The sequence below is a fragment of the Canis lupus genome, chromosome 2, assembly GCF_003254725.2.
Source record: "Canis lupus dingo isolate Sandy chromosome 2, ASM325472v2, whole genome shotgun sequence".
NCBI classification, from domain to species: domain Eukaryota; kingdom Metazoa; phylum Chordata; class Mammalia; order Carnivora; family Canidae; genus Canis; species Canis lupus.
This window is the reverse complement of record NC_064244.1, coordinates 36,637,351-36,663,982: the sequence shown is the minus strand read 5'-3', so window position 1 is coordinate 36,663,982 and position 26,632 is coordinate 36,637,351. Positions and strand designations below refer to the sequence as shown.

General features: G+C 43.1%; 1 protein-coding gene across 14 annotated transcripts in view; it reads right to left on the bottom strand.

The window, feature by feature from the left end:
• Window positions 1–949: 949 nt before the first annotated feature.
• The window catches only part of ARHGAP26 (Rho GTPase activating protein 26), a 418,559-nt gene continuing 392,876 nt past the window's right edge, over window positions 950–26,632 (bottom strand). For 3 of the 14 annotated variants that reach the window (XM_035713925.2, XM_035713924.2, XM_035713926.2), the window contains 2 exons: window positions 21,876–22,151; window positions 20,163–20,769 (listed from right to left, as the gene is read on the bottom strand). In XM_035713925.2, coding sequence (XP_035569818.2) covers window positions 20,682–20,769; window positions 21,876–22,151 — 364 coding nt within the window. In that variant the 3' untranslated portion in view covers window positions 20,163–20,681. Of the gene's footprint in view, window positions 6,903–10,948; window positions 13,663–15,855; window positions 15,948–20,161; window positions 20,770–21,875; window positions 22,152–26,632 lie in introns of those variants that run through there. The other 11 variants (XM_025445226.3, XR_003136017.3, XM_025445225.3 and 8 more) reach the window with 11 other exon arrangements.

The window sequence follows — 26,632 nt, the reverse complement described above, 5'->3', positions numbered from 1 at the left end:
GGGGAAGTGATGGCAAACTCTGTTGGAAAGGCCAAGGACAAAGACATACACAGATACATACCATATATCTCATGGTATGTAGACATCAGATACATATGTGTGCCACTCAGAAGGTCTCACCTAGTTGCCATGTGACCTCATGCATGTAGTGGGCTTCAGACGCTTGGAGAATATTCCAGGGTAGGCATAAGCTCGGTGATGGCATGAGTGCTGCAAGTCTGTTCTGTTCACAGGGGTAAGCCAATGCCTTCTTAAGTGACAAATGAGCACTGTGTAAGCAGTTCACGTGTGACCCACACATTCAAGTGGGCACCCCCCTCAAGCCCAGGCATTTAGGGGAGCCTCACTCTCCTCCTCCTCTGCCAGAGCCTCCCCTTGCCCCCTCCTTCTGAGCCCTCTGTGCTTGCCACAGAAGCCAGGAGCCAGTTATCAACCTGGGTCCTGGGCTGCAACTCTGAATATGTCTGGAAGGGACATGATGAATGAGAAGACTTAGTAACAGGAACTGGCCTGGGACCCTGTTACAAGTTCTAAACAAATGATGTACAAACCTGTGGCACACACCCAGCTGTGTGATGGGACTGTTGTGGCTCTTTGATTATCCCACATGTGTTAATAAAATTCCATAAAGGAGTTGATTCAAAAATCAAATGCAGAAGAATCAAAACAATTACATCTTCCGGAAGATAAAGTCAGAAACATTAAGTAGAATGGGGCTTCTTGAGGCTTGTTTGACATGCTTGATAGCTCCTCAAGTTGACGAACATTAGACCTTTCCTAAAGAAAAGCAAAGCTATCCACAGCAGGTCAAAAATCAGCACTGCAGTTGTTACCAGCAACCACAGGAGTCCAGACCTGGGACCTGGGAGCATGTCTTTAGACTCTTATTTGAAGAAATATAGAAATATGCATCATGTCAAAACCTTATCAGAAACTCAAGAAACAAACGTGCCACCAAATGGAAAAGTCATTTAATTCAAAAGTCATACTTCCACTCGTTTCATAAGGATTGTCACATAAACCAAGCAAATGAAAGAAAGCCAAGTTTTAGAGGCCACTCAACAGAAATGGTATTTTCCTTATAGGTATGTTTAGTGACACAAAAGCACATTTTTTTTTAATTTTAATTTTTTTAAAGTCTCAACATGGCAAGACTATTTTACTAAAAACAGGGAAAAAGTTCTATTCTAGTCACAAATTATTTTTTAATTACAGAATTGGATTCCACACACCAGTCAATATTCAATACTGAAGTTTAAAACAGTGCATAATTTATGGTTTTTAAAAAATTAAAGTGCCATTTTTGAGTACTTTATTGATAATATATCACACAGCACTTTTACAGTATACTCAAAGCCTAAATTAGGAGTTAAACATGCAAATATTTTCTTCTCCAAAATAGGGACAGAATGTCTTTTAGAGTGCTTGTGACCACTAGCCTCGTAGTCGCTACTAAAGGTTTAGGAGTTTGATGTTTCTCAACACGACTTTTAATAAGTTAATAAGGAATACAGCTGTAGATAGTAACAGTATGATAAATACATTTTAAAATGGCACTTAATTTACATCTTTTGATCATTTTGATAGTCAATCAACAGCTTCTTGTTTCTCTAACTTCTAAATCTTAAAGGCTGCAAAGGCTCAGCAGCTGCCAGCTTCTGTGGGTCTCTATATAAGAGTCTGTATCTTTACACATGTAGATGTGTGCTTCACATACACATACACAAACACACACTAATACACAGATACTTTAGAATCATCAGATGAACCTCTTCCCACAGGTACAAGGGTGATCCCGGCACCTGGATTCCCAGGGTAGTTGCTTATAGGGGTCTGTTGGGACAACTCTGTAGAAATGGCACATGCAGAATGTCTTGACCTCTCCAGGACCACTCCAGGTAAATCTGACATGGTGATTACTGACATTCTGGTTCTGATCACACTCAAAACAATTTTCATGTCATAGTAACTGCTACTCTTATATGGGTCTAGGACTGTGCCAAGTCTTTGCTCGCTACAGCATTCCGCCTTGAAGGATGTTTCAATCTTGTAAAGTCCTGTAAAAACTTTTGTAAAAATACTAGTTGTGAACTTTTTCTGTGTGACTGATTTTCCTGTTAAGAACTATATTCGTCCCTCTTAAAAAGACAACCCCAGTTGTTCGGTGTGGTTCACCCGTCTCTTCCCTCTACTCCTAGCACTGCTACACATCCAATACTTTTCACCCCCCAATACAAGGGCTTCCAAAAGACGACCACATTTCAGCAAGGGCTGGTGGCTCTGAATGACATCTGGATTCTCTGTATGGTCTCTCCCTCTACTTTGTGAAGTTCTTTAGTTAGACGAGTACTGTAGGCGATGAAAGGAAAAAAGCTAATTATTACTTGTTGGAGTCTTGTCTCAGGCATGCTGTAGGATTGTGCAAGGATCATTGCTCTACTGTTGTCATTTTGATGCTACAATTACAGAGAAGTGGTTCAGCACCCAGCCGAGCAGCGTGGTTGCCAGACACATCTGAACACGAGATAAATTTTTTAAACGCCAGCTAAGGGTGTGTGAGAGGACACCCAGTTGACTTAAAAGACATGTGGGGCAGGGTTGTCTAGGTAATTGATTACTGTCAAGTTTTCCAGAGATGATAGATAACTCTGGGGATAGAATACTAGGACATTCCTTCTAAAGTCAGGTAGCTATTTGGTTTCTTCCAGGCTGGCTATCTACTTTGGTAATATGGTTGCTCATAAAACATTCTGTACTAGGGCAAACTATAAGTGCCACCATGGTGGCCACTCTTGTACCCGGGACTCCTGTGTCTATAAAACTGTTGGTCCAGACTTGCTTTTGGAAACAGAAGCCAGAGGATGAAAGGTGCCAATGAACAGGTATGAATAGGAGATCTCATTACCTTTAGTTGATTATTTGTCTCCCTACCCTTTAACCACGGATGCCTCTGCAGTCTCTGTAGCTCAAGACAGAACCTCTTGGGTGACTGAGCTTGCTGTTGTCAGGAGAGAAGGACTTCCCTCTGAGCTATAGGCATGGCACACATAGCCATGGAGTCCTGGAAATGCCTGAAATGTTCTTGTCACTAGCATGGCTCTGTCCTGATAAAGCCAATCTGCCAATACTCAATTGCTTATTCTTTTTTCCTCTTTGCCTCTCCGTCCAAAAAAGGACTCAGCAAAAGGAGCCGAACTAGAATTACATTAAAAAAGACAGTTTGGTCTGACAGAAGTAAACACGTATTGGCTGTAGAAATATTAAAACACTAAGCAAGAAACTGGCTCCAAATTGTAGGATACTAAGGAAGGCTGTGCTATACACGGTCCATCCCTACACACTGATTTTTGAAAACAGAAGAGAGTATCATCAGTCTTGAGCAGTTTACTTGCTTGGGGGCAGGGGTTTGAAGTTATCTTTCACAGCATGGAATTCTATAGCTATGGAATCCTTTGAGTACCTGAAGGAGGAATGAGAGATGATCATAATGCCCAAGATAAAGATTCAGACCCTGAGTGCATGATCCCAGGGCCCTACAAGAGAAACACAAGGTTCCTAGGAAAGCTCAGGGATCTTGGTCCATAGTCTTCTATTCTGACACCTAGTCCATTCTCCTAATTTGCCCTAAAGTTCCCTATGCAAGCAGAATTAGGGGTGGGGAACATAGATGGTAGACAGGGTAAAACCTATTGTTAGTCTTCAAATTCCTTCCCTTTGTTGACTCACATCCTTCATGGTTTCTCCAGTTCTGCAGCAAATGATGAGGAGGTGAGCCTGGCTGGGAAAAGGAAGCAGAGCAGCCATCTGTCACAGGCCCAGCATGGCCACAGGGAAGCTGGGAAGGGGTCTACTACCTAAAAATTCACGTTGGCAGCAGCTCTCTTTCCCTCTGGCTTCAAATCAGGGCCAATTGAGGAGGGAGGGACAGGCTTCAAAGTGGTCAAGCTGGGGCTAAGTGCCGATAGCTATGCTTCAGGGAGGAGCTCGCAAAATGCGGGCCTGGGCCTTCTGCTCCTCCACATTAGCTCTACTCAAGGCACCAGCAAGGCAGGTGACAATTTAAAACGTCATATGTGTTAAAACAACAACAATAACATGTGGAGTTCTTGCCATTTAGAAAGCACGGTGCCACAGAGCATGCTTGTCACCTCGAGCCTCACTGAACAGGTTCCGAAGCTGTTCAAAGTCTACAGGGAGTAAGTGTAGCTGGTTTGTGTGTTCTCTTCCTTCTTGGATTCTCAGTAACAGCTTTCCTGGGTCCTATCTTGGTCTTGTTCAGTCTTAATTCTCATTCCCTGAATTGGTAGTGGTAGTGTCCTGCTTGCTGCTGGTTAAACTGCATAACAGCTGTGTAATCCTTGAGCTGATGAACCGAATCACAACAGCAAACTCCTTTAAATTTAAAACCATCTATAAGGCTCTAACAGCACAACCTACATCCCTCTTTGGAGTTTTATTTTGGGGTTATAGGAAATTTGAGATGAACAAGAAGGGAAATATTTAGGGAAAGAACAAGCAGCAGCATACCAAGGACCCCAAATCCTAAGAAGCCAGTTTTTTTCTAGAACTTATACACACACAACATTTACAAAATAGCTTGGCCTCAAGTATACAGCCTTAGAAGATGCGCAGAGGAGTGAGATAGAAGAACATGCAACTATCCCATTGTCTTCTGTCCTGACATCTTGGGGTACCAAGAAATACACCTGAGAAGAAAAATGAAAAAAAAAATCTAACTCCTGGCCCCACCTATGTGAATCCTGAGCTTCTTACTACTGAGCAAGAGTTCTTTGAAAAATTCATTGCCTGAAAATGCTTTCTTTCTTCAAATTCAAAGCCCAAGAAAAGCTAAAAAACACATGTGGATAAAGAAGACTGAAGACCATCAGTGTGTCATGTCCACCCATGAGAGCCAGCAGAGAGTGTGTAGAAATGTGTCTTCCTTCCTCCAGGCCAGAGAGGGGATGACCTTGACTGTTCAACCTGCCTCCTTTCTGTCTCCCTCTTAAACACACCTACTCAACAATCAAAGCTTAAATGTATGGAGCAACTAGCTTAAAGATTATCAAATATAAAACTTTGCTATACAATATTTCAAATCACTCTATTTACAAGTTTATCTTTTCAAAAAAAAAAAAGTACAAGATACAGTAATTCAACACAATTCAAGTTTTTCTTTTCTTCTTTAAACTTCCCTAAAGAGGAATTCCAGAAGCAGGAAATACTCTGGAGCGACCCTGCCATCCTGAGAGGCTCTTGGGGAGCTTGACAGTCCATCATTTTGGAGTCTGTCTGCCCAGAGTCACTCTTGCAAGGACATTTGAATGTGGAAGATACTGGGAACTCTGTTCCTCTGAAGGTCAAGTGCATGTGAAATGTCCAGGCCCAACTTCCCCATACCTGGTGGTCTTCTGTAAGACCCAGCCCCTTCTGGACCAGGAAATTCTCTTTCTCAGAAGGTACTCATTCCACCTTCCATGCCCCAACCTTTTGGTGTTCTCCTGAATCATAATGGCTTACAATATTAGTCTTGTGCCTCAAAAGCCTGAGAAACAATTCCAATTCCCTTTTTCTGAGTGGCAGTGAACATATATGTCCTTTAAAACTACAGGCCATAGGGTTAGCCTGGGAATCATCCTTGAAAGCCACCAGGGCACTAGTGCTCAGCAGCCCAGCACACTGCCAATGGGGCTGGTCAGTGAGGGGCTCGAGGCAGGCAGGGACAGGGAAGGGGCACGGAATGAGAGACCATGAGTGAGCAAGTCACCCACGGGGAGGCAGCGTACTGAACAAACACCATTGCATAAAGAACAGAAATACTAAGCCTGTATGTAATTTAATCTCAAGAGGTTACTAGAGTTTGCTCCAAATATATCCTGATGCTGCTGAAATTCATCAGAAAGGGAACAGTTTCCAGCCGCTATTCTGTTGGCCCCAAGCAGACCACTTTCATTCCTTGACTTTCTGCTTCAGGTTTTTGGAAAATCATTAAAAAAATGACCAAAAAGGGGGGAGAAAAAAATATGTCATGCAGAAAGACTGTTATTTTTTTGGTTTGGTTTCAGAGTAGGTTGGGTTGCCGTGGTTACGAGGTGATGGCAGCCCTCAGTGGCAGAGAAGTTCCTAGCTTGGGAGGGGGAATGTGGGGTGTGTGTGTTCTCTTGCACGAGAGGATGGAGCTGAATTCTGCTGATGCTTGGCCAAGGCTGCTAGGAGATGGTGAGAGATTGCATCTTATGTAAACAGTGCCATAACCCCTCTTCCTCCTGCATGCAAACAGACAGACCCAGTTGCCTATGTAGCACTGAGGGTCTCAAGTATTTAGAAATGGGGTAGAGAGAGTATCTACTGTAAACAGAAGCAACGGGCCCAGCCTCAGAGCCAATGCCCAGCCTACCTTGTTACAACTTATCTCCTCTTGTGTTAGACTACACTGCATGCTCTTGAGGACTACTTACATCTTTCTTACTTCCTTTTTTGGAAGGTTGGGGTTTGGATGACTGCTGAAACAAAATGAATGCTCCCTATTTCGGGCGTTAAATGAGAGGAATGGCTTTGCAAGCCTTTCCTTTGGTTATCAAAATCAAATGGCTTCCACTGCTGATTCACTTCTGTTCCTTGCAGCATCACCACATGCCAGCTGACATGATCATGGGGTTGGGTCAGAGTTCATAGAAACATTTGTGTTGACAGGTGGTAACACAGTCAGTCACCCTGCATTTCTCAGTGGCGAAGAGAAATGGCCTACAACACTGGAATCAGCAGTTGTCATGGATACCATGGAAAGCTCAGCAGGTCTGCTGGGGCCCACAGTTAGAGGAACTCCACGTAGTTCTCAGGTATGAGGCCAGTCTTTCCGTTCAGAGTTCCCTCCAACCAGCCGGGCTCCTGAGATGGATGAACTGTGCAGGAAGAGGGGAGAGAGAGCAAGTAAAGAAGATGTTACAGATAGGGCAGGTGGCAGATATATATGAGAGAGAGAGAGAGAGAGAGAGAGAGAGAAAACAAATACAAATCAGTGCAATCGCTTGTTATATTACACATTTCTAGGACTTATTTAAACCAGGGGTTCTTAACTTTTTGTGGGACATAACCTTTGTAATGAAGGTTATTCCAAATGTTCTTTTAACACAAAAAGAAACAGAGATGGTCAGAGTTTTGCACAGAATTTTAGGAGTTTCCTAGACTTTCTGAAGTTAATTGGTTTAAACTATAAAGGAGTGACAGATTTCTACTTTTTAGGTTAGAAGTCAGTTACATTGCTCCATCCATAAATTTATCTAACCATCCATCCATCCACCTATCCATCCATCCATCCATCCACCCATCCATCCTCCCTCCAATCCATCCATGGTACACATCTACCTAACCCAGTACTGCCTATCTACTGAGTAGAGTACCCATGGAGGAATGCTAAGAGCTAGTCTTTAAAGATACTTAGCATGCATTTTGCTAATCTAATTAGGCATTTCACTTTCCTTTAAATCCTTAACCTCTGCTTCTAACCTCTTTGCAAATTCCTTGTGTTTTTCCCTGCGTTCTATAGCTTTTGAATAGCCCCCTCTCTGTAACACCCATACTCTTTCTTAGTTTTATTTCCTGTTCTCTAGAATTTTCCTCTTTCCTACACACAAGACTTAAAGCTGTCCTCTTCCCCTCTCTCTTGCAACTTTCAAAAATCTGTCTCTTTGATTTTTCAATATCCAAAAAGTATAAACTAATTTCTGTGATACTACAATCTATCTTCAGAAATTACTGGGATATTGTAAAGAGTATATAAAATCCAGCTGAGTCTGCAAAGTTTAATAGCAGAAAGAAAGAGAGAAGGAATCATGGGACCTGGAAATGGGGTGGGGGGCATTTATGCTTGTGAACTGGGAATATACAAATCACTCTTAATGGGAAAGGCAGTGTATTTGTTCTTAATGTATTAGGAAAACTCCAAGTTTCTGAGATTGTTTGGAAAGAATGAATTTTCCCCCATTCCCCTTCCTAGGCTAAGTGAGCTTGTTTTAGAAAAGCATTTCTGCCCCCATTGGTACTATATAACTCTAGTTTCAGTTTGTAGGGAAAGAAGCAAGAACAGAAACAAAAGGAAGCAATAGGGAAGTTGCAAAAGGACACACATCGAGGCTTGCAGAAGATGCAACATCAATGTAATCTCAAATGCTTCTTCGGGAAAAAAAAAAGGTCAAACATCTATTAGTTGGCCTCCAAAATGCTTGCATAATTTTGTATCACTAGGCTTCAGGAATAAACCCAAAATCGTGAATGTACTTCAGATTCGTGACGCCTATACAAGGAGGAGTCTGGAAGAGAAGTCCCACGGAAGAACACAACACAACTTAAAAGCAACCTGGCTTATCAATGATGAAACTCTCCCAACTCACCCCTAAGATACTAGCTCCCAAACTATTGCCTTCTGCCCATCCATCTAGATGACAATGTTAAGATCACTGGAATTTCTGCACCAATAAAGTGGTTATAATAAAACTCTCACTCTGTTAATGTATTCCTATGAGGTTCCATGGGCCAATATGGAGAAATCAACCAGGAGGGAGCCAGGACTCAGCTGGGCTGAGGGACCCTGACACAGGGGACCCTGTGTCATTTGACGAGTTACTTGGACTGGTCAGCAAGGCTCTCTACTGGCAAAACCTTGCTAAGGTTCTGGTCTCAACAGCCACCCAAGCTTTGGAAACCTGAGATGTTCAGAACACAAACAAACAAACAAACAAACAAACAAATTCACTCCCTAAAATAAAAGGCCTATAAAGAATAACCAACCAACCAACCAACCAACCAACCAACAACAACAAAATGACCCCTTCCACTTAACAGCAGAGCTCCTAGTTGAATTGTTACTCTACCAGATACATCAAGTCCCTCACTTTCAGACATTCTCCCTTCCTGGCCAGCTGTTCAAACACAGCTCAGGTGCTAAGGTGGTAATGTCTACAAACATTAAAAATAGAATTTGCTGAGTAACAGAAGAGTGAGAAGGGACGGCCCTCCAAACTGAAAACAAGAGCTTGCAGCCCTCAGATTAGACTGCTGATTCAGGGGGGTCTTCAAGCTGGTTCATTAAGGCATGCTACCAGACCATGTCATCCAAGTCATTTGGATGCTTATTAAAACTGCAGATTCCTGGACGTGGGGCATACCACTTAAAACAGAATCTCTAGGAGCAAGCCCAAGGATCTGTATTTTTAGCTCATTCAAAGAAAGACAAGGGTTATGACTTTTCTGTGCCAAATGCCTCTATAATGAGGATGGTAATAAGAAAATGCAAATTCTCATGTACTGATAGAGGAGGAAGGCAACATCAAACAACCTCCTCCTCACCCCAACTTCTGTTGTCTTCTGTTTACTGTTCTCACACTTCATGGCTCAGTTGAAGCCTTACCTCCTTCATAAATACCAGCATGGCATCCAGTCTATCTGTTCCCTCTTTTCTCCAAACTCCTGGAATGCTCACAGTATGTTCTGCACATTGTTCACGGGTCCTATTAATGCTGTTCAAATGTGTTAAGCTTTGCTCCCCACCCCCCCCTCTTTTGAGGACATTTTGATCTGTATTCTATCACCTATTGACTACTCTCTGCCTGGAGAATTATGATAGAAGCTAACATTATAGTGACTAGGAAGCAGCCAATGGGCTCAGCGCTTTAGACATCTATCAATTTATTTGATCCTAAAGATCCTAGCTTGTATTTTACTATCTCTACTTTACAGATGAGAAAACTAAAACTCAGAAAGGTAAATTTATTTGTGTAGGATCACAATGGTAGAACTAGAATTTGAATCCAGCTTGTTTGACTCTACAGAGACCAAGCCCTTTTCTATACCATTATACCTCTATTCAACCAGAGAATTTGATCTTTGGGGATAAGAACAATACATATGCACATACTAAGAATGCACAAATACTTATGTATGTACATACCAAGTGGTAGGCTTTTGGCTAAGTGCTTTGCCTGCATCATCTCTTTTCATCTTCAGAATGACTGTAGAGTTGGTTCTGCTATTATGCTCATTTTACTGATGAGAAACTGAGGCTCAGAGAGGTTAAGCATCTTGCCCCAAATTACACGGCTGGCAGGTGATGGAGGTAGATCTGAACCCAGGACATCTGACCCCAGAGTCGGTGGTCTAACCACTATTGCTTTTGCCTGCCTCAATGCTTTGGACATCAACAATGCTTGTAAGTCCTTGTTGAGCTGAACTGAGCCAATGTCCAACTTTCTGAATTGTAACCAGTGTCCAATGTGCTATATAAACACACAAAGTGTTTCAGTGAGTTGCCTAAGCAGCGCTCCTGCCCAGCAAGCATATAATATAAGCTGCTGCTGACATGGATGAGCTTCCTGCCAAACACTTTCTTTCAGCTCCATCCATATATACTCCATACACCCCTGTATACACAACTTATGCTTTCTCCTTTCCTTCTCTCACTGTGGACAAGGAGCAAGCATGTGACTAAGATCTCTAATGCCTGACTGTTCCAAAGGGAAGAAGAACTGGCTGGTAGAGGCACAGACTCTTGTGTAGTTGAATATATTTACTCATTTAATAAGCATTTACTAAGCACCTACCCTGTGCCAGACACTGTGCTAGGGGACCTTACACATAGTACAGATCAAGCAGAAAGATCTTCCTCTTGTATAGGAGCTATATATCAATAAATAAGCATGTAATTTTAGGTAGTGATGAGGGAAGAGAGACGGTTAGGAATATGGGTATGGAGGGGAGCTCAAAAGCTAAAATCTAAATGATCTAAAAGAGATAGCCAGGTAACTGCAAAGGCCCTGAGGTGGGGAAAAGCTTGGTGTGATTTCAGAACAGTGGTCTGAAAATTTTTCTCAAAGACCCAAATCATAAATGTGTGTATCTACTTACTCAATTGTACATTATAGCTCCAAAGATAATATGTAGATAGAGTCATGTGTGGCTATGTTCCAATAAAGCTTTATTTTTAAAAACAGACAGTGGGCTGGATTGACGAGGCAGGTCATAGTTTGAGTTTGCTGACTCTAGCTGAGGACATAGGGAAGGCCTGTGAAGCTGTAGTGTATTGAGTGTGGAAAGGAGGGGCCAGGGGCAGGAGCTAGACTGTGAGGAAAGGAGGGGCGGAGTGGGGGCAGGAGCTCCTCATCAATAATTCTGGGAGGAATAGGAGGCCACCGGAGTGTGAAGTAGAATAACATGACGTGATTTTCAAACATCACTCTGGCTGCTGATAGGGAATGGGTTGTGGGGACAAGAGGGGATATGACAAGACTATGTAGAAGCTGGTAGAAGTACCTGAGTGAGAGATGCAGGTGGCTTGGGCTTATGTTTGGATTTGGCAGTAGGGATGGCTGGGGAGTACAAAAGACTTCAGTGAGGATACCCCCCCTCCAAAGGAGTAGCTCAGTGGAGTAGCTTGGAGGCCCCCTGGGAGATGTTCTCTATCTGCAAAGGAAACCTGGGACAGCCCTGTCTTGCACTCATGCCGAACCCCATACCCTAGGAATGAATGAATCCAGCCAACCTCAAATCTTGATGACAGTATCTCAAGAACCCAATTTTAGTGAATAGCACGTGAATTTTCCAGGTATCACTGATCACGCTGCCATAAAATGACTAATGTTCTTGAGAACACGAGTTATTTCTCTTTCCAGCTACTATCTGAGGTGCTCTTGGGGGAAATAGGCTATTTCCTAGTAGACTGGCATGGGCTGACAGTGGAGTTATTTCTGAGTATTGCACACCCATCCCCCATTGCACGAAGTCCAAAAGCTGACTGAGCAGCTACTCCAGATTCGCAGCACAGGCCCCTGGAATCCAAAGACCTGGAGATTAATCATTATGAAATAACAGAGTTTCCCCTCAAGGTCCCTCTCCTCCTTTCTCTTCCTTATTCACTCTTCTTGATCCTGAAAAAGACAACACACACACACACACACACACACACACACACACACAAACTTTAAGCCTATCCTTAAGAAACTTTCTTCCTATTGGTCTAATGATTTAATCTGACAGCTACAGAGCATCCAACATAAATAGCCCTTACCTGATGTCTCCAGCAAGAAACTAGCTGTCTAACGTGCTAATGGCTTTTTCTCCCCTAATGCCTGATTTCTCTGATGCAGGTGAAAGGAGGGAGGACATGGGGTATATGTATCATTTTTCTATCACCACACAAAGCAGATTTATGCGGTGCCTGGGTGGCTCAGTCGGTTCAACGTCCGACTCTTGGTTTTGGCTCAGGTCGTGCTCTCTGAGTTGTGGGATCAAGCCCAGCATTGTTAGGCTCCTTGCTCAGTGGGAAGGCTGCCTGGGATTCTCCTTCTCTGCCTCTACACTTTCCCTCGGGTTGTGCGCTCTCTAAAATAAATAAATCTTAAAAAAAAAAGTGGATTCAAATTTTGTCAGATCCTTCTTTGACTGCAGTTCAGTTAACACCATGGGGTGTTTTCTTTGGGGTTTCATCTTGCCTTTTGCTCTTCAGGGAATCTGAAAGGGCATTCCTAGTTAAAGACAGACTAATAATGTCAATGACCTCTACCATGACTCCCAGAGACCACAGGAAGGCTTGGGTAAGTCCTCTGACTTACTAAACCAAACTTCTTTCCTGCTCTCCTTTATCATTATAGGATTTATGATGATGACCAAGTTGTGTGGTGCGAGCGGTCGCCATACCTACGAGGCAAAGCACCCCTCAGGGAAGGAAAGGATTTGGCAGATAACAATCACCTAGATTGCATTTCTTATCTTTGTGGTTGGCTACTTAAGCTACTTCAAAAAGGACACTTAAAAATAGAAGGTGGGATGGTGTGCTCTCTGTCTCTAGAGAGCAACCTCTTTGGAGAACAGTTCACTGTAACTGAATTACCATGTGAGCCAGTAGTCTCCCGGCCCTCACCCAGGTGTATCACCAAGAAAACAGAAAACACAGGTGCTCACAAAAATCTGTACACGCAGGTTTATGGCCACCATTACTCTTAACAGCTAAAAAGTGGAAATAATCAAAATGCATCAACTGATGAATGGATAAATAAAACATGGTATATCTACACAATGGAAGAGTACTCAGAAATAAAAAGGAAAGCAGTCCAGATGCATAGTCCAGCAGGGATGAACCTTGAAGATACCGTGCTAATAAGGTGGAAGCAGCCAGTCACAAGGATCGTATGCTGTATAATTCCATTTATATGAAATATCCAGAGCAGACAAATTGATGATGACAGCAAGTAGATTAGTGGTTCCCCAGGTTTAATAGAGCAGGACTGGGGGTAAATGGAACATGGCTGCGAAAGCATATAGGGTTTCTTTTGGGGGTGATGAAGATATTTTGGAATTAGTAGCGATGGTTGCAAAACTCTGAATATACAAAGAACCATGGAATTGTACAGTTTAAGTGGGTAAATTGTATGGTATGTGGGTATCTCAATAAAGTTGTTTGGAAAAAAAAATGGAAGAAGGCTGCACTCAAAAAGAGGAGTTGCAAACAAGATACACATACATACACATACCTTTTGAGAGTGTAGACCAAGTTTGCACCTAAGATCAGGAGTTCTTTGTGCAGTCACAGTGAATAGCTGATAGGAACATGACAATTTGCCCACAGGAGCAGGGAACTGGGGTTTAAAGACAGACTTTGAATTCTGGATTCACCTGTAAAGGTGGGAATGTCTCAAATCCTGCTCATCTACAGGCAGAAGCCCTGCCCCTGCTGACAGAGTAGGGCACAGAAGCCTGGCATGCAGCCCATGCAGGTTTGCTGCTGTGAAGTCTGTGGCTGGGACTCCACCACATGGGCCTCTTCAGGCAGAGCACACTTGTCAATGACATGGCTCTGGACAGCCTTCAGTGGACCCACTTCACCTCAGGTCTGCCAGGGCCTGAATGTTCCAGTTGCTGATGGGAGAGGCAGCTGGGGTGGCTGTTTGTGCACTTGGATATGTAAAGCACCCACATGAAAGTTAATGGAGCAAAAGTTTAAGGACAGTGCTTTTGGGGCTTAGAGAACCATAAAGAGGACTTGTGCCCAGTAGGCCATACACAGTTATGGGCTCACCCCTGCCCCTGCTGGCTCAGAAGATCCAAGTGTGACCCAAGAATCCCCCAGGTGCCCTGTGATCTGTTCCCCATTGTCTCCCCATGCCTAATTATTACCTCCCTCTTCAATATTTAATGCAGGGGCTGGGCACGCAGGGGCTGTCCCTTCGCATGGGGACGCACTCAAGGCTGTCCTCAGGAGTCTATCTCTGCTCTGGCTGAGAGGCCGCTAAAGATAGCCAGGACTCAGAGAGGCAGTACCTACTGCCCAGCCAAGAGCCAGGCCTGCGTTATATCAGGGACAAATGTAAAAGGGTCACTGTGAACTCTGAGAACATCAGGCTCTAAGATGGTCATAATGATGGCAATCATCATCATGATAATAATAAAACTCAATGCTTCCTATGTGTTGAGTACTATCCTAAATACATGATGTGCACCACTGCAATTCTCCCTCACAACCCTCTTATTTTTATGTGACAGAGGACAGAACTGAGGCACGGAGAGGTTGTCACTGCTGGAGTTCACAAAGAAGCAAGCAGTTGAGCCGGGACTTGTGCCTTGGTGGCCTGAATCTGGAGCTCAGGCGCTCTAGCTCTAGGTGGGGGACTTGGCTGCCCTGTATTTCTGGCTCTCAGGCAGGTGGTAGGAGGTATGACTTAGGCCAAAGTGGGGCACTCAGCCCTGAAGGGGAGTACTTGGGCAAGATGTACTCAGCCCAGCTCAGGAACTTTGCCACCACCCCACCCCGAGGTAAGATGGCAGCCCTAGCAAATGTCCACTTCCTGAAATCAGGCAGCTGTGCTTTGGGTTTCTCCTTTGGGCAAAACAAACAGAGCCTTTCACCCAAGGATCCAGAAAGATTAACCCCAAAGGAGATCTTCATCTGACCAAAACCTCAGCTATCAGAGAGACTCTGTTTTTTTCCCAGAATCCTGCTTTTTCTCTTGGGTAAATGGTAAGTTGTGACAAATGATGACATCAATAGTCACTTAAAAAAAATACCACCTCTCTCTCTCTCTCTCTCTCTCTCTTTTTTTTTTTTTTTTAGGGAGGAAAACAAACAAAAGAACAAGATAAAGGTATATCAAGTAAGTACTAGCTTCCACTTCTACAGTGCAGGTGCCACAAATCCATTTTCAAGCCAGGATACTTGAGCAGGACAGCTGGGAGTCTGCAGGGAGATGGGATTGAGGGAGTCTACTCTACACTCCCAACAGTTACATGAAGGACAAGCAGAGCTGCAGGGAGGCTCACTGACCCAAAGTGGTCCAGGGCCCTGCTATCCTGGGAATAAGCCTTACCTGCTATGAAGAGTGAATGACCCTGAACCCAAGAGGTAAAGAGACACAGAACCTGGGCCTCCGTCTCCCACAGAGCTGACCACTTGCAGAATCCCTCTGCTCTGTTGTTTCCTTCCCTCTGTCCTACCCCCAGACTCTCAATGCCACTGCCAAGTGCTGGGCTGAGTCCTGTCCAGGTACACAATACTCTTAATGTCCCATACACCTCATGAGGCTGTGCCTGTCAAAGACTTCAGTACACTGTCCACTGTCCACTCTTGACAGTGACTCCAGAAGTCCTGCTGCTACTCTCTTATTTTGGGGGAAACACCCCACCACATAAGCATGCACACATGTACACACACATACTTCTTCTCAGTTTTATCCATTCAAGTGAGAATATATATATATATATATATATATATATATATATATATATATAGTAGTATCAAGGTAGGAACCTTGAAAGCTACAGTTTATTTCCTCCCCCAACCCTCCCATATCTCTGCAAGGGGTAAGAACTCACCATTGTCGAAGACCGTGCCTGCTGTGAACGAGAGTTCTGAGTCATGTTCAGCTTTGCAGGCATATAAGGCTTTTGCCTTCCGGAACGGTGTGCTGTGTGAAAACAGGAGTTTATTTAGCAGTATTTTTAAACCTTCTGAAAGCCCCAGATATTTAATCTCTCTTCTTCCCCTTCCCTGCAAGCCACTTAGTTGCCTCTTGCGGCAACAGCCTGACAAGGCAGCCAGATGGCAAAACATGAGGTGGAAAACTTGCAAAGGTCACTAGAGAAAAATGAGAATTATTCAGAGAAAAGCCATAAGCCCGGAGAAACCACACTTCTTGTGGGGTCACCTTGTGCCATGTGAAACTTTGCTTAGGAGTTACAACACCTGAACAGTGGGAATGCCGGCTGGGACCCATTTTTGGAGCAGCAGTAGTTTGGAAAAAGGGAGGTGGGGGCAGGAAAGAGCTTCCTAGTTGCTCTGGAGAACACTCCTAACAGACCTTGCTGAAAACTGGCAATGCTCAGTGAGTCAAAAAGGAGAAATTCTAACAAAGCCATGTTTCGGCTCTAGGCCATGGGCTGACATTCGCTCTCCCAGATGTTACTTATTTTTCATTGTGCTAGTGGAGCAGGATTCCAGAGCTGGAACTCCCGGACCCCCAGGGTAGGGCAGGGGATAGACAAATTCTGTGTGTGAGCACTTATGTGAACATGTGTGGGGAGTGTGGGGAGGAAGAAGGGAGAGGGAACATGACATATATGTACATCAAAATTGTTTTTGAAAAGCTCTCAAAGTGGGATGCGTGGGTGGCTCAGTGGTTGAACATCTGCCTTCAGCTCAGGTGGTGATTCCTGGGGTCCTGGGATTAAGTCCCACATCAGGCTCCCTGTGGGGAGCCTGCTTCTTCCTCTGTCTACGTCTCTGTCCCTCATGAATAAATAAATATTTAAAAAAAGGAAGAAGAGAAAAGCTTTCAAAGTGACTCTAGTGTGCAGCCAGGGCTAAGAGCCACCATTCTAGAGCAGGGGCTGGTAAACTCTTGCTGGAAATGGCCTAACAGTGAATATTCTAGGCCTTGTGGGCTATATGGTCTCTGTTAGAATTACTCAGCTCTGCCTTGTGGCATAAAACCAGCCAGAGACAACACGTAAATGAATTTGTGTGGCTATGTTCCATCAAAACGTTACTTAAAAGAAACAGGTGATAGGCTGGACTTGACCTAAAGGCCACAGACTGCTAATTGCTAAGCCACATTCTAAAGATTAAACTGTAAGAACTGGTAATTAGCTTCAATCAATTTTTGCTTTGATATCCAAATAGTTCCAAACGATCTGCGGACTCCAAGGGTCTTAAGACAAATGACATTTAATGGTCAAAAGCTGGCACTTTATTTGCTAAAAGTAATCTCTTCTACCTTTCAGCCCTCTGAGGAAGCACATGTAGGGGCTCCAGGACAGAGTAACAAAAGAGCAAATAGGTCATCTGGGTTAAACAATTATTCCAGGGATATATTATTTACTTTAGTTTCATCTGACTACCAGAAAGCCTCCAGGAGCCAGTGTTGCTAAACACCCTGTGGCATACTGATTTCTAGTGGCCAAATGAGATTTAGCTGAGGAAGGGCTGTTTTAAAAAAAGCCCAGACAAAATCAGAAGAGGCAAGGGTCTTGGGTCATTATGGAAACTGTGTATTTCTATGAGTCACCAAATTCAGCTTCCTTTTGGGAAAGAGGAGCCATGGATGGATGGATGTACACTTATACTACAACCAGGCATCTAGAATTTATAGTCTTGGCTCCATGAAAACTGAAGGAAAGATAGTTTAGAAGTTAAAAGTTCTGTTGTGCACAATGATCACAATAAATGATTATCCAGAATTTGTTGCTGAGCATAGTTTACTGTTCTTTTCTCTGGTCTTCTAATGGCTAATAGATGATGACCAGGTGGGAGAAAAGTGGGAAAAAATGAAGTGGATCTGCTCGGAATGAAGGAAAGAAGAGCCATTAGAATTCATCAGCTTCAAGTGGAAAATAGCTCTTCTGGGATAACTGTCATTAAAGTCAAAATAAAGTTCTGCACCAGGGGCATATTCCATGATCTCACTAAACCAAGTCTGCATGTTGTCAGCAAGGGCCAAACATCCACTATGCAACTTTTCATGGAGGGCAAAAAAGTTTGGTTTTGTTTTTGAGGGAGTGGGAGCTGAGAGGAAGAGTTGCCTGGTAGTAAAAAGTGATAAAGTGGCCCAAACCCCACACTTCCAGGTAAGTAGAGTCTGAAAGGTGGAAAAGCAATCCATCTGACATTAGCCAGGGTCACTGTCCTGTGAGGTCAGGGCACAGCAGTGGGTGGAGAGCACAGACCAGGGAAAAGAAAAATCAAAGGTGAGGGAAAGATCATCTGAGGCAAGGCTCTTCCAGCTGGATTTTCATAGAGGTTACTTATTAACTTCCTTAAATAAAGGGAATGGGACAAAATGGGCAAACCAGGCAAGCCAAGTGGGGTATCTGGCAGGAATAAAGCAGAGGGAATTGTCTTGGGCACCAAAATTTATTATTCAAGAGGAATACATTTTTCACTATTGTTAGGATTTTGGAATTGAATAAAGTGACAATAAAATAACCCATTAAAAAGAAAAAAAAAAAGATCAGAAAAAGGCCTTGCTTTTTTTTTATCCTCAGATTAGCAGGGGACTGACCTCTACAAGAGGGTCTTTTCCCCTGAGAACTCCTCCTATTCTTGTTCCCCAGGACTAGGGCTGCCAAATAAAATATAAGGCACCTAGTTAAATTAGAATTTCAGATCAATGAGAAATGCTTTTTGTAGTAGAAGTATATCCAAAAATTATGGGATGCACTTATAGTAAGAAAAATCATTTGCCATTTATCTACAATTCAAATGTAACTGAATAGTCTGTATTTTCATTTTATTTGCTAAACATTTGCTAAATCTGGCATCTCTATCCAGGGCAAAGTCTTATCTTTTTAAAAGTTTGTCAGCCCAATACATCCAGTGTCGTATGCCATATTTGCTCTCAAAAGCCCCAGCAGTTTGCTTTAGGTAGGGTTCCTACCAAAATAGATCTTGTTGGCACAGGGGTTGTGTTTGTAGGCTTTGGCTCTGACTAAAAAATAAAAAATCCCCACCAAGCATCCTTGGCTCTCTTGCTCCCCATTCTCTGCCGTGTATCTCAACACTGGACACAGAGAGCCTGAGGTGCCTTCAGCTGCTCCTGAAACAGTGCCCTTCAGACCTCAGCTGGCCTTCAAGGACATGAACAAGTTTGGAGCCTTCTGCTGGTTCATTTTTAATTTTCGCCTCTGAGCATGGCAGAAGGCCAGGAAAGCACTCAGAGGAGCTTCCCTCAAATGTCCTTGCAGACCTTGCAAAATGAGGATCCACTCTCCATCAGATGACACCATAGGGAGGTGGGGCCAGCCAGACTGGCAGGATGCAACAGCTTGATCATTTAGGCCCAACTCTCAGGGGCCACTATGTAAATAAAAGTTATGGTTTAGGGGCTGGGAGCTTCTCTAGGAAGGGGAAGTGTGAAGGGAATATGGCTCTACAACCCTTCCTCTGCTATGCTATCACAGGCCTCTTCCTTCCTGAGCTTGAACTAACAAGCACTAAAAATGCCTGGAAGAGGGGAGAGGGAGTCATTTCTAGAGGAGATACTACGTAGAAGTTCACAGGACCATTTATTAGGTCTAATCAAGTATTTACTCTTAAAAGCTTTGCCAGGGGAAAGAAATCTGAAGTTTCATGCTCTGGAAATGGATTTTGGGGAAAGGTCCCATTGGACCTGAACAACAGGTACGCTCCCACCTCTTGGCTGCGTACTGCAACGGCAATTAGGGAATTTTAACTCTCTCTGTTGGCTAGCTCCCAGTAGGGTCTCTATCTGTGCTCACCTCAGCACACTGAATGACTTCTGTGACAGCTGATTCCAAGCCCTAGTCTGCCTTTCCTATTTTAAAATGGCAGATTCCTAAAGTGTTGTGGCACAGCGTCATCCAAAAAGGTGCTATTTTAATGATGGCCAGAGTGGGCAGTACTGAATAACCATAACCCCAAACCTACTGGGGTAGCAGATCCTATTACCACCGTCTACTGCCAATCATGAAATGCTTTGGGAGATGGAAAAGGGTAGCTAAAGAAAAAAATACCTGAAAGTATCTTGGGTGATGGAAGGGAGTACAGAATTGGATACTGGACAGGCAACAGGCCTCCAAACTCAGAGACATAAAAAAGTGAATACCCTCAAAGCAAAGAATATGTTGTTTTTACCTGAATGATTCCATCATCCTGAGTCCCCCAGCCCATTCCGTTCAAGGGACCAGTGTTTTGAAGATTTTACTTCCCTTTGTTCAAAATGAAGGAAACACATTCTGCTAATGACCAAGTCTGTCTTATGAGTAGTGAGACATATTGCTCTGGTTCAGGTCTTCATGCGGCAATGAGTGATCGAACCACTCTGGTTAGATCCATGCTATAACTTGTGTCCTAGAAAGTTAAGGTCTCCCAATGTGCCCAAAATATGTCTAAGAAATGAGGCAATAACTTGAATGTCAGAAAAAATATGATCTGAATTTTAACCTTATTTCCAGGTGAGGATAAAGGAGGATATGGAAAAGCTACCTTTCCTACCCTCCAGTCCAAAGCTAGATAGGAAACTAGGAAGAGCATGCTAGGCTCTGGGGCTGGGAATGGCATGGAACCTTATGTTTGGCAGCACCCATATGTTTGGAGGAAAGAGTGCTAACTTGAGGACAAAAGGTCCTGATTTCTGGGTGGGCTCTCATCCAGTGGTGTGACTGTGCAGTCAACTCTCTGTGCCTTAGTTTTCTTTCTTTGTAAGAGGGTTCAGGCCATTTCTCCACTCATTCTCACATGAGGATAGGATGAAGTGATAGACTAGAAAGTACCTGGAAGAGAATAAAGTAATATATGCATCTGTATATATACATCACATGGGTTTTCTTTGTTTAAAAGTGAGATTCAGTGTTATAATTTATTTAAACCTCTCTCCTGGACCCACTGATCAGAAAAAAACAAAAAACAAACAAACAAAAAAAAAAACAGCTCTGAGAAAAAGATGGACAAGGAAACACTGTCAAGGCTCCAAATGCTCATGATACTTTCTAGTTGGGCTCTACATTTTGGTTGTCTGCAAGCAGAGACTAAATTTGAGAAGAGACAGAGGCTTAGGATCTACATAAGAGATTCTGCAGTGATGGGCACTGAAGGGGGCACTTGGCAAGATGAGCATTGGGTGTTATGCTATATGTTGGCAAATTGAACTCCAATAAAAAAATTAAAAAAAAAGAAATTCTGCAGAAGATCTTCATTAATTAATTCTTTTCTTGGATTTAAATAGCTTCTTTTCTCTAAAGAAGTGCAAAGAACTAAGTCTATATATCCTCAAACCAGAGGAGAGGAATTAGATCAACTCTCAGAAAGAGGTGATATCTATTCCGCAAAGTGCTAAGGGTCCATGACACATGGAGATCAGAGCACACAGAGGGCAAGGGGGGGCAGTGATGAGGATTTAAAGAGAAATCGCCTCACATCTCCATCCTTTGTTCTGTTACATTCATCTCTCTCTCTCTCATGTCTCTGGTCTTAGCAACTATTGGCTCATGGCCAATAGTCCAATCCCACAAATAAACGTTGCCTGATGCTATCTGATATAAATGAGGGAAGAAAAGGCCAGTGCGTGTCTCAGCACTGTTCCCTCTGGTATTATCTTATACCAAAGCACAGAGAAAGCTCTATGATTCAGAGAATGATCCAAACAGAAGCCCGTCCAGGAGGCACTCTTTCCCCAAACTCCAGGCATCACAGATTCATTCACAAATTGGAGGAAGTGTTCAGAAAGACGTGGAGAATGCCATACTGGTTCATGCACATGGTCCCTCCTGGCTTTGGTCTCTTAGGCTGGAATCACAGGAGGACAGAGGCTAGTCACCCCCACTGTCCCTGACCAGCTTTGGATAAACAGGAATGGATCAGTCATCATCCGCGATTTTACCTGGAGTCTTCATGAACTGCTTCTTCTGGCCTGTCAAAAAGCAAGTGCAGGTTTGGATGGCAGGGAACAAAGTTGACGAGGAGGCTGAACACTGCATGAAGAGAGGACCAAGCCAATGAGAGAGCAACAGCAGCAACAGAAAACCAAACAAACCCTGCAACAGACCTGATGGGGGATGAGTCGCTGGACGTGGATGAGGTGGGCATAGGGCTGGATGGCGCCGAAAACATGGGCCAAGATGGCGAGAGGGGTGAAGTTGGGCTTGGATTCGGGGGGCTGCAAGACAGAACAATCAGAAAACTTGTCAGCACACAGGGAAACCACAATGGGAGCACGAGGTTCATGGGAGGCCAAATGATGGGGAGCTGGAGCAGACGAGGAGCACCAAAATCCAGGCTGTGTCGTCAATGCCAAATCATATTTCTCCAGACCAGACCTTGGTGTCTTCCAAGTAGCACCTGTTCTGCAATTCCTTGGAGCATTGAGGAGTCTCTTTGCCCTGCAGAACAACTGCTTTCTAGGCCATGGGAGCTTCTTCGATGGTGTCCTCTGTGTCCTTGCCCACTGGTGAAAGATGCCCTGGGCCCACATACGTGCATTCTCACTCATATCCTAGCACCAGACATCTGGGACAGGGCTGGCTTCTATGAGGCCTTCAGCTTCCACTGCTGTGTGAGTGTTTTTAAAGTTATGTCTCAGCAAAAATGACCATTTTTTCTGGGCCACACGGGCCATTCAGCCAGAAAACAATTTCCTGTTTACATTTTTAACTAAATGGGCTGTGTGCCATTGGAGACTCAGAGAAGCACTGCATCAGAAATAGGATAGTGGATGGAGGATGGGTCTGGACATACACCTCTCAGGAGAGGGCACGCAATTACCAGCAGCACTGCAGTTCCTCTGAGATTTGCTTTCTAGGCCTGCCTTCTCTCTTTTCATGGATTTTGGGCATTTTGATGCTCTAAGAAAAAGCCCCAGAGGGAAGGCAATGAAAAAATGAGGAACTGAAACCTTAAATCTGTCATTTTGTTGTTTGATGGGTAGTTGATCAAAAGTTTGGAGAGGAAAGGTTCAAATTACTCACTAAAACACCGCTTGTGATTCTTAACTGGTCACACCAGCCCTTTGACTTATTGCTACAAATTATACAAACAAACATCTTAGCAACTCCATAAAACCACATTAAATCACGGATAGTGCAAAGACCAATGACTGAGAAACCAACGTGGAAATCACCCAGCCACAATACCACCTGTAGTCCTGAGCCTCAGCTGACTGCTGGAATGTTTGATCCAAGCACTTTATAGAGGTGAAAATGACAGCAATCCAATTCCAGTGAAACAGACTTCCTAAACATAGTGGGATTTAGCAAGGATGCATAAATGTCTTACTTAATGGGCCATTCTCAATTCAGACGTGAAACCTCATAATGGTCCTAATTACCTATGGTTGTAACATGCATTCTCATGGAAATATACAGTAAAAACCCATTACATGAGTTCACCAGAAATCCACAGACTAAGTGAATGAAACCCCTTCTTAATGCCATTATGTACAGTACATTTCTAGGATATGAATTCTACAAGGGCCAGGATTTTTGTCCATTTTGTTTACTGATCTGTCTCCACTGCCTAAAATAGTGTCTGTTAAGTATTCATGAAATAACTGAGTGACTAAAGTAATAACTCTCATTTAACTTACCCAACAAGCCAAGAGACACAATACGATTCCTATTTCACAGATGTGGAAACCCGGGGCCAATTTGAGGCTTGCCTGTAAGTGACAGGGCTAAGATTCAGACCCGGTCCCCTGGCTCTATGCCCTGGGCTCTGGCCACCGAAGTGTACTGCCTCTGGGGTAGCAGGACTTGCTCTGTTCCTTTATGTTGTGCCAAGCTTCTTTATAGATCCGACATAGCACAAGAAGCCTTCTTAACCACTGATTTATGAGTTTCCTTTAGATGCCTACCACATTTGCAAAGGAGAATGGGAACAGAGCAACAGACAGATTCAATAAGACTCAACACACTGTAAATTCCCCAATCCTGTCTCCAGTCTTCTCTCTGGTAGATTCACATAGCAGATGGAATTCATATAATACAGGAGATTAAATATGAAGAATATGGCTTTTTTTCTCAAATAATCCAGCAAAGGCAAGTAACTGAACATACAGCATGATCAAACACAATAAATGGAATAAATTTAGCATTTGCCAAAGTTCCTAACTTCAAGAATTCCCAATGTATTTGACAAGAACAGACGAAAAAACAACTATAATGTAAGACAGTAAGGTTTGTCAGCTGAGGGAGGAGTTACTCTCTTATTAGCTTAATAGCTGCTCACACTTGACTCTGCCTTGAGTTCTGGGAGAAAGTGCTGCCTCATTTTGACTGTGCAGGCCTCACTTTCTTCTGTAGCTGCAGCTGGTGAGCAAGATCTTGCTTTCTGAGGCCTCTCCCCACAACCCACCCCCCTCTGATAATGACTAGTAAACAAGGCCTGGCCATGACTTCCAAACTGCAACCCAGCCCAGGAACCCAAGCTCTGACCAGGACAATTTGCAAGTTCAAGAGGGCAAGCAGCCCAGGCCAAGAGGCCTGAACTCATCTGTTCCTCTGGTCAGTGGTCAACACGGGACAATTAAAAAGTCCTTAGGACTTTTTGTTTGTTTGTTTTCTTTTTTTCTTTCTAGTGGCTTTTATAAGTAGGAAATACCTCTAGCTTCCTATCTCATTTGTACAAGAATTATGCCTTTCGCTAAAGGCATAGTTGGGGACATACTCTATGAACACAATGTGGGTTCTGAATGTTTTTTCACATCCTTGTATATCTAAGTGGTTCTTGGCCCTAGTACATGGCTGAAATTATCTGGGGGAGCGGCTGGAATTCCAGGGTATTTGAAACCATTTTAAGAACTTACTCTTCACTCTCCATGTCAATTACTGTAGTACTGTCATTTTTAACAACTAATAGAATTATATTTGTTTGCTTGTGTTTTACTCATAGCAATAACATTTATTTGCTATACAATGGCCACAATTTAAAATTTACGACTACTACATTTTAGTGTAACAATGAAATGCACACTCCATAGTAGTTTGATTTTTTTTTAACTGATGGAATTATGCTTTTTATTCATCTGTGCTTCAGAATCATGTCAATAAAACTCATGATCAATGACACTATGGAACATTTTTATTCACTTAATGATGGATGTCTATAGCAAAAGAAATTGACAATAATATATAAATATTCCCCTAAGAAGCAAGGAATACATTTTATTTTAGTTGTGATACAAGTCAGAGAACTTATAGAGGGGAAATAAGATGCACAGGGATGATGGCAATGGGTAAGACCATAATCTTTCATTCCCCTTCACTTCCGAAGTGTCTGGTTATAGCTTACTTAAAAATCGACCACAGTGTACAACAAAATCTTACCTCTAGAAATCCTAAAACAAAGCACACAAACAACAAAAGGTCAGTTTTGCTACTAACTCTAAGCTTCCATCAAATCCTCACTTTCCCTAATGAGGCCAAAGATAACAAGGGACTGAGGTTAGGATAAGAGAAAATAATTTTGTGACTACAGTCTTAGCAGAGGACCCCTTATGGCCTTTCTACCATCCTCACAGTCAAGCCTGAGTACCTGAGCTGAATGCCCCACACATTTTTCACTCCTGGGATTCTACATGGGCACCCCCTCCTCATCCCCCTCACTTCCCCCCCACTTTAAGGCACAACTATAGAGACAACAAGAGCTTAAACTTTAGCACAGAATGAACATTGGCTGGTCTAGTTTGGATTCAACTGGTAGGCTTAGATCAGCTTTAGTTTGCTGGTCCACAGTATCCTCAAAAGGAGTCATACAGTTCCAGTCAGTCCCATTGACATTCACTGGACAGTGAAGAAAGAATGGTTTAGGAAGATAAGGCTCAAAGGCCTGGCAGCATGTTGGGTTGTGGCTGATAGTTCAAGCACAGTGTGTGGCATTATCATCAGCTTGACACCCTTCTGTGGTGACTCACTTGAATGATGGAACGTCTGGTGTACCAGCCAGGGCACGACTGCCTTACTATGAACAGGGATGCCCCAGCAGGCTCTCAATCTCATCATGTTATGTGGCAGACCCAGGTCAGTCTTTTTTTTTTTTTTTTCCCACTTACTAAAGCATTTTTCGAATGTCATCAAATAGCCTTGGCTATCATATTCTTAAAATGGCTACGGGGTATTCTATCATATAGTATATATCCTGATTTGTGCAACCTTTCTCCTACTGTGTATATTCAAATTATTATCCCTCTCTAAGTATTATAAATAATGGTGTAATTTGCATCCTTATTGAGGATCATTGGACTGTATTTGTTTCCTTAGCATAAATTCTTGAAGTTAAATTAATAGATCAAAGGCTAGAAGTCTTTTTTAAGGGTCTTGATACAACCTAGCAAATAGTTTTGCAGAAAGGTTCTGCTGAACTGCATTCTCAGCAACAAGGCATGGAGACTATCCCTTCCCTCTCACTGCCACCCCAGCAGCAGGAAGCATAAAAAAAAAAAAAAAAAAAAGACTTTTTTTTTTTTTTTTTGAGTTGGGAAAGATTACCTTGGGCTCTACTCTTTCCTAGCAGTTCCAGTGACATAAAAATGAATACAATTCTCTTCTCTCATTCTGTTTCTACCTGGAAGCAATGTTTAATTTTCCAAAGGGCATTCTGCCAAGAAAGTAGTATAGGGAAGGGCACAAGCAAATAGACGATGTC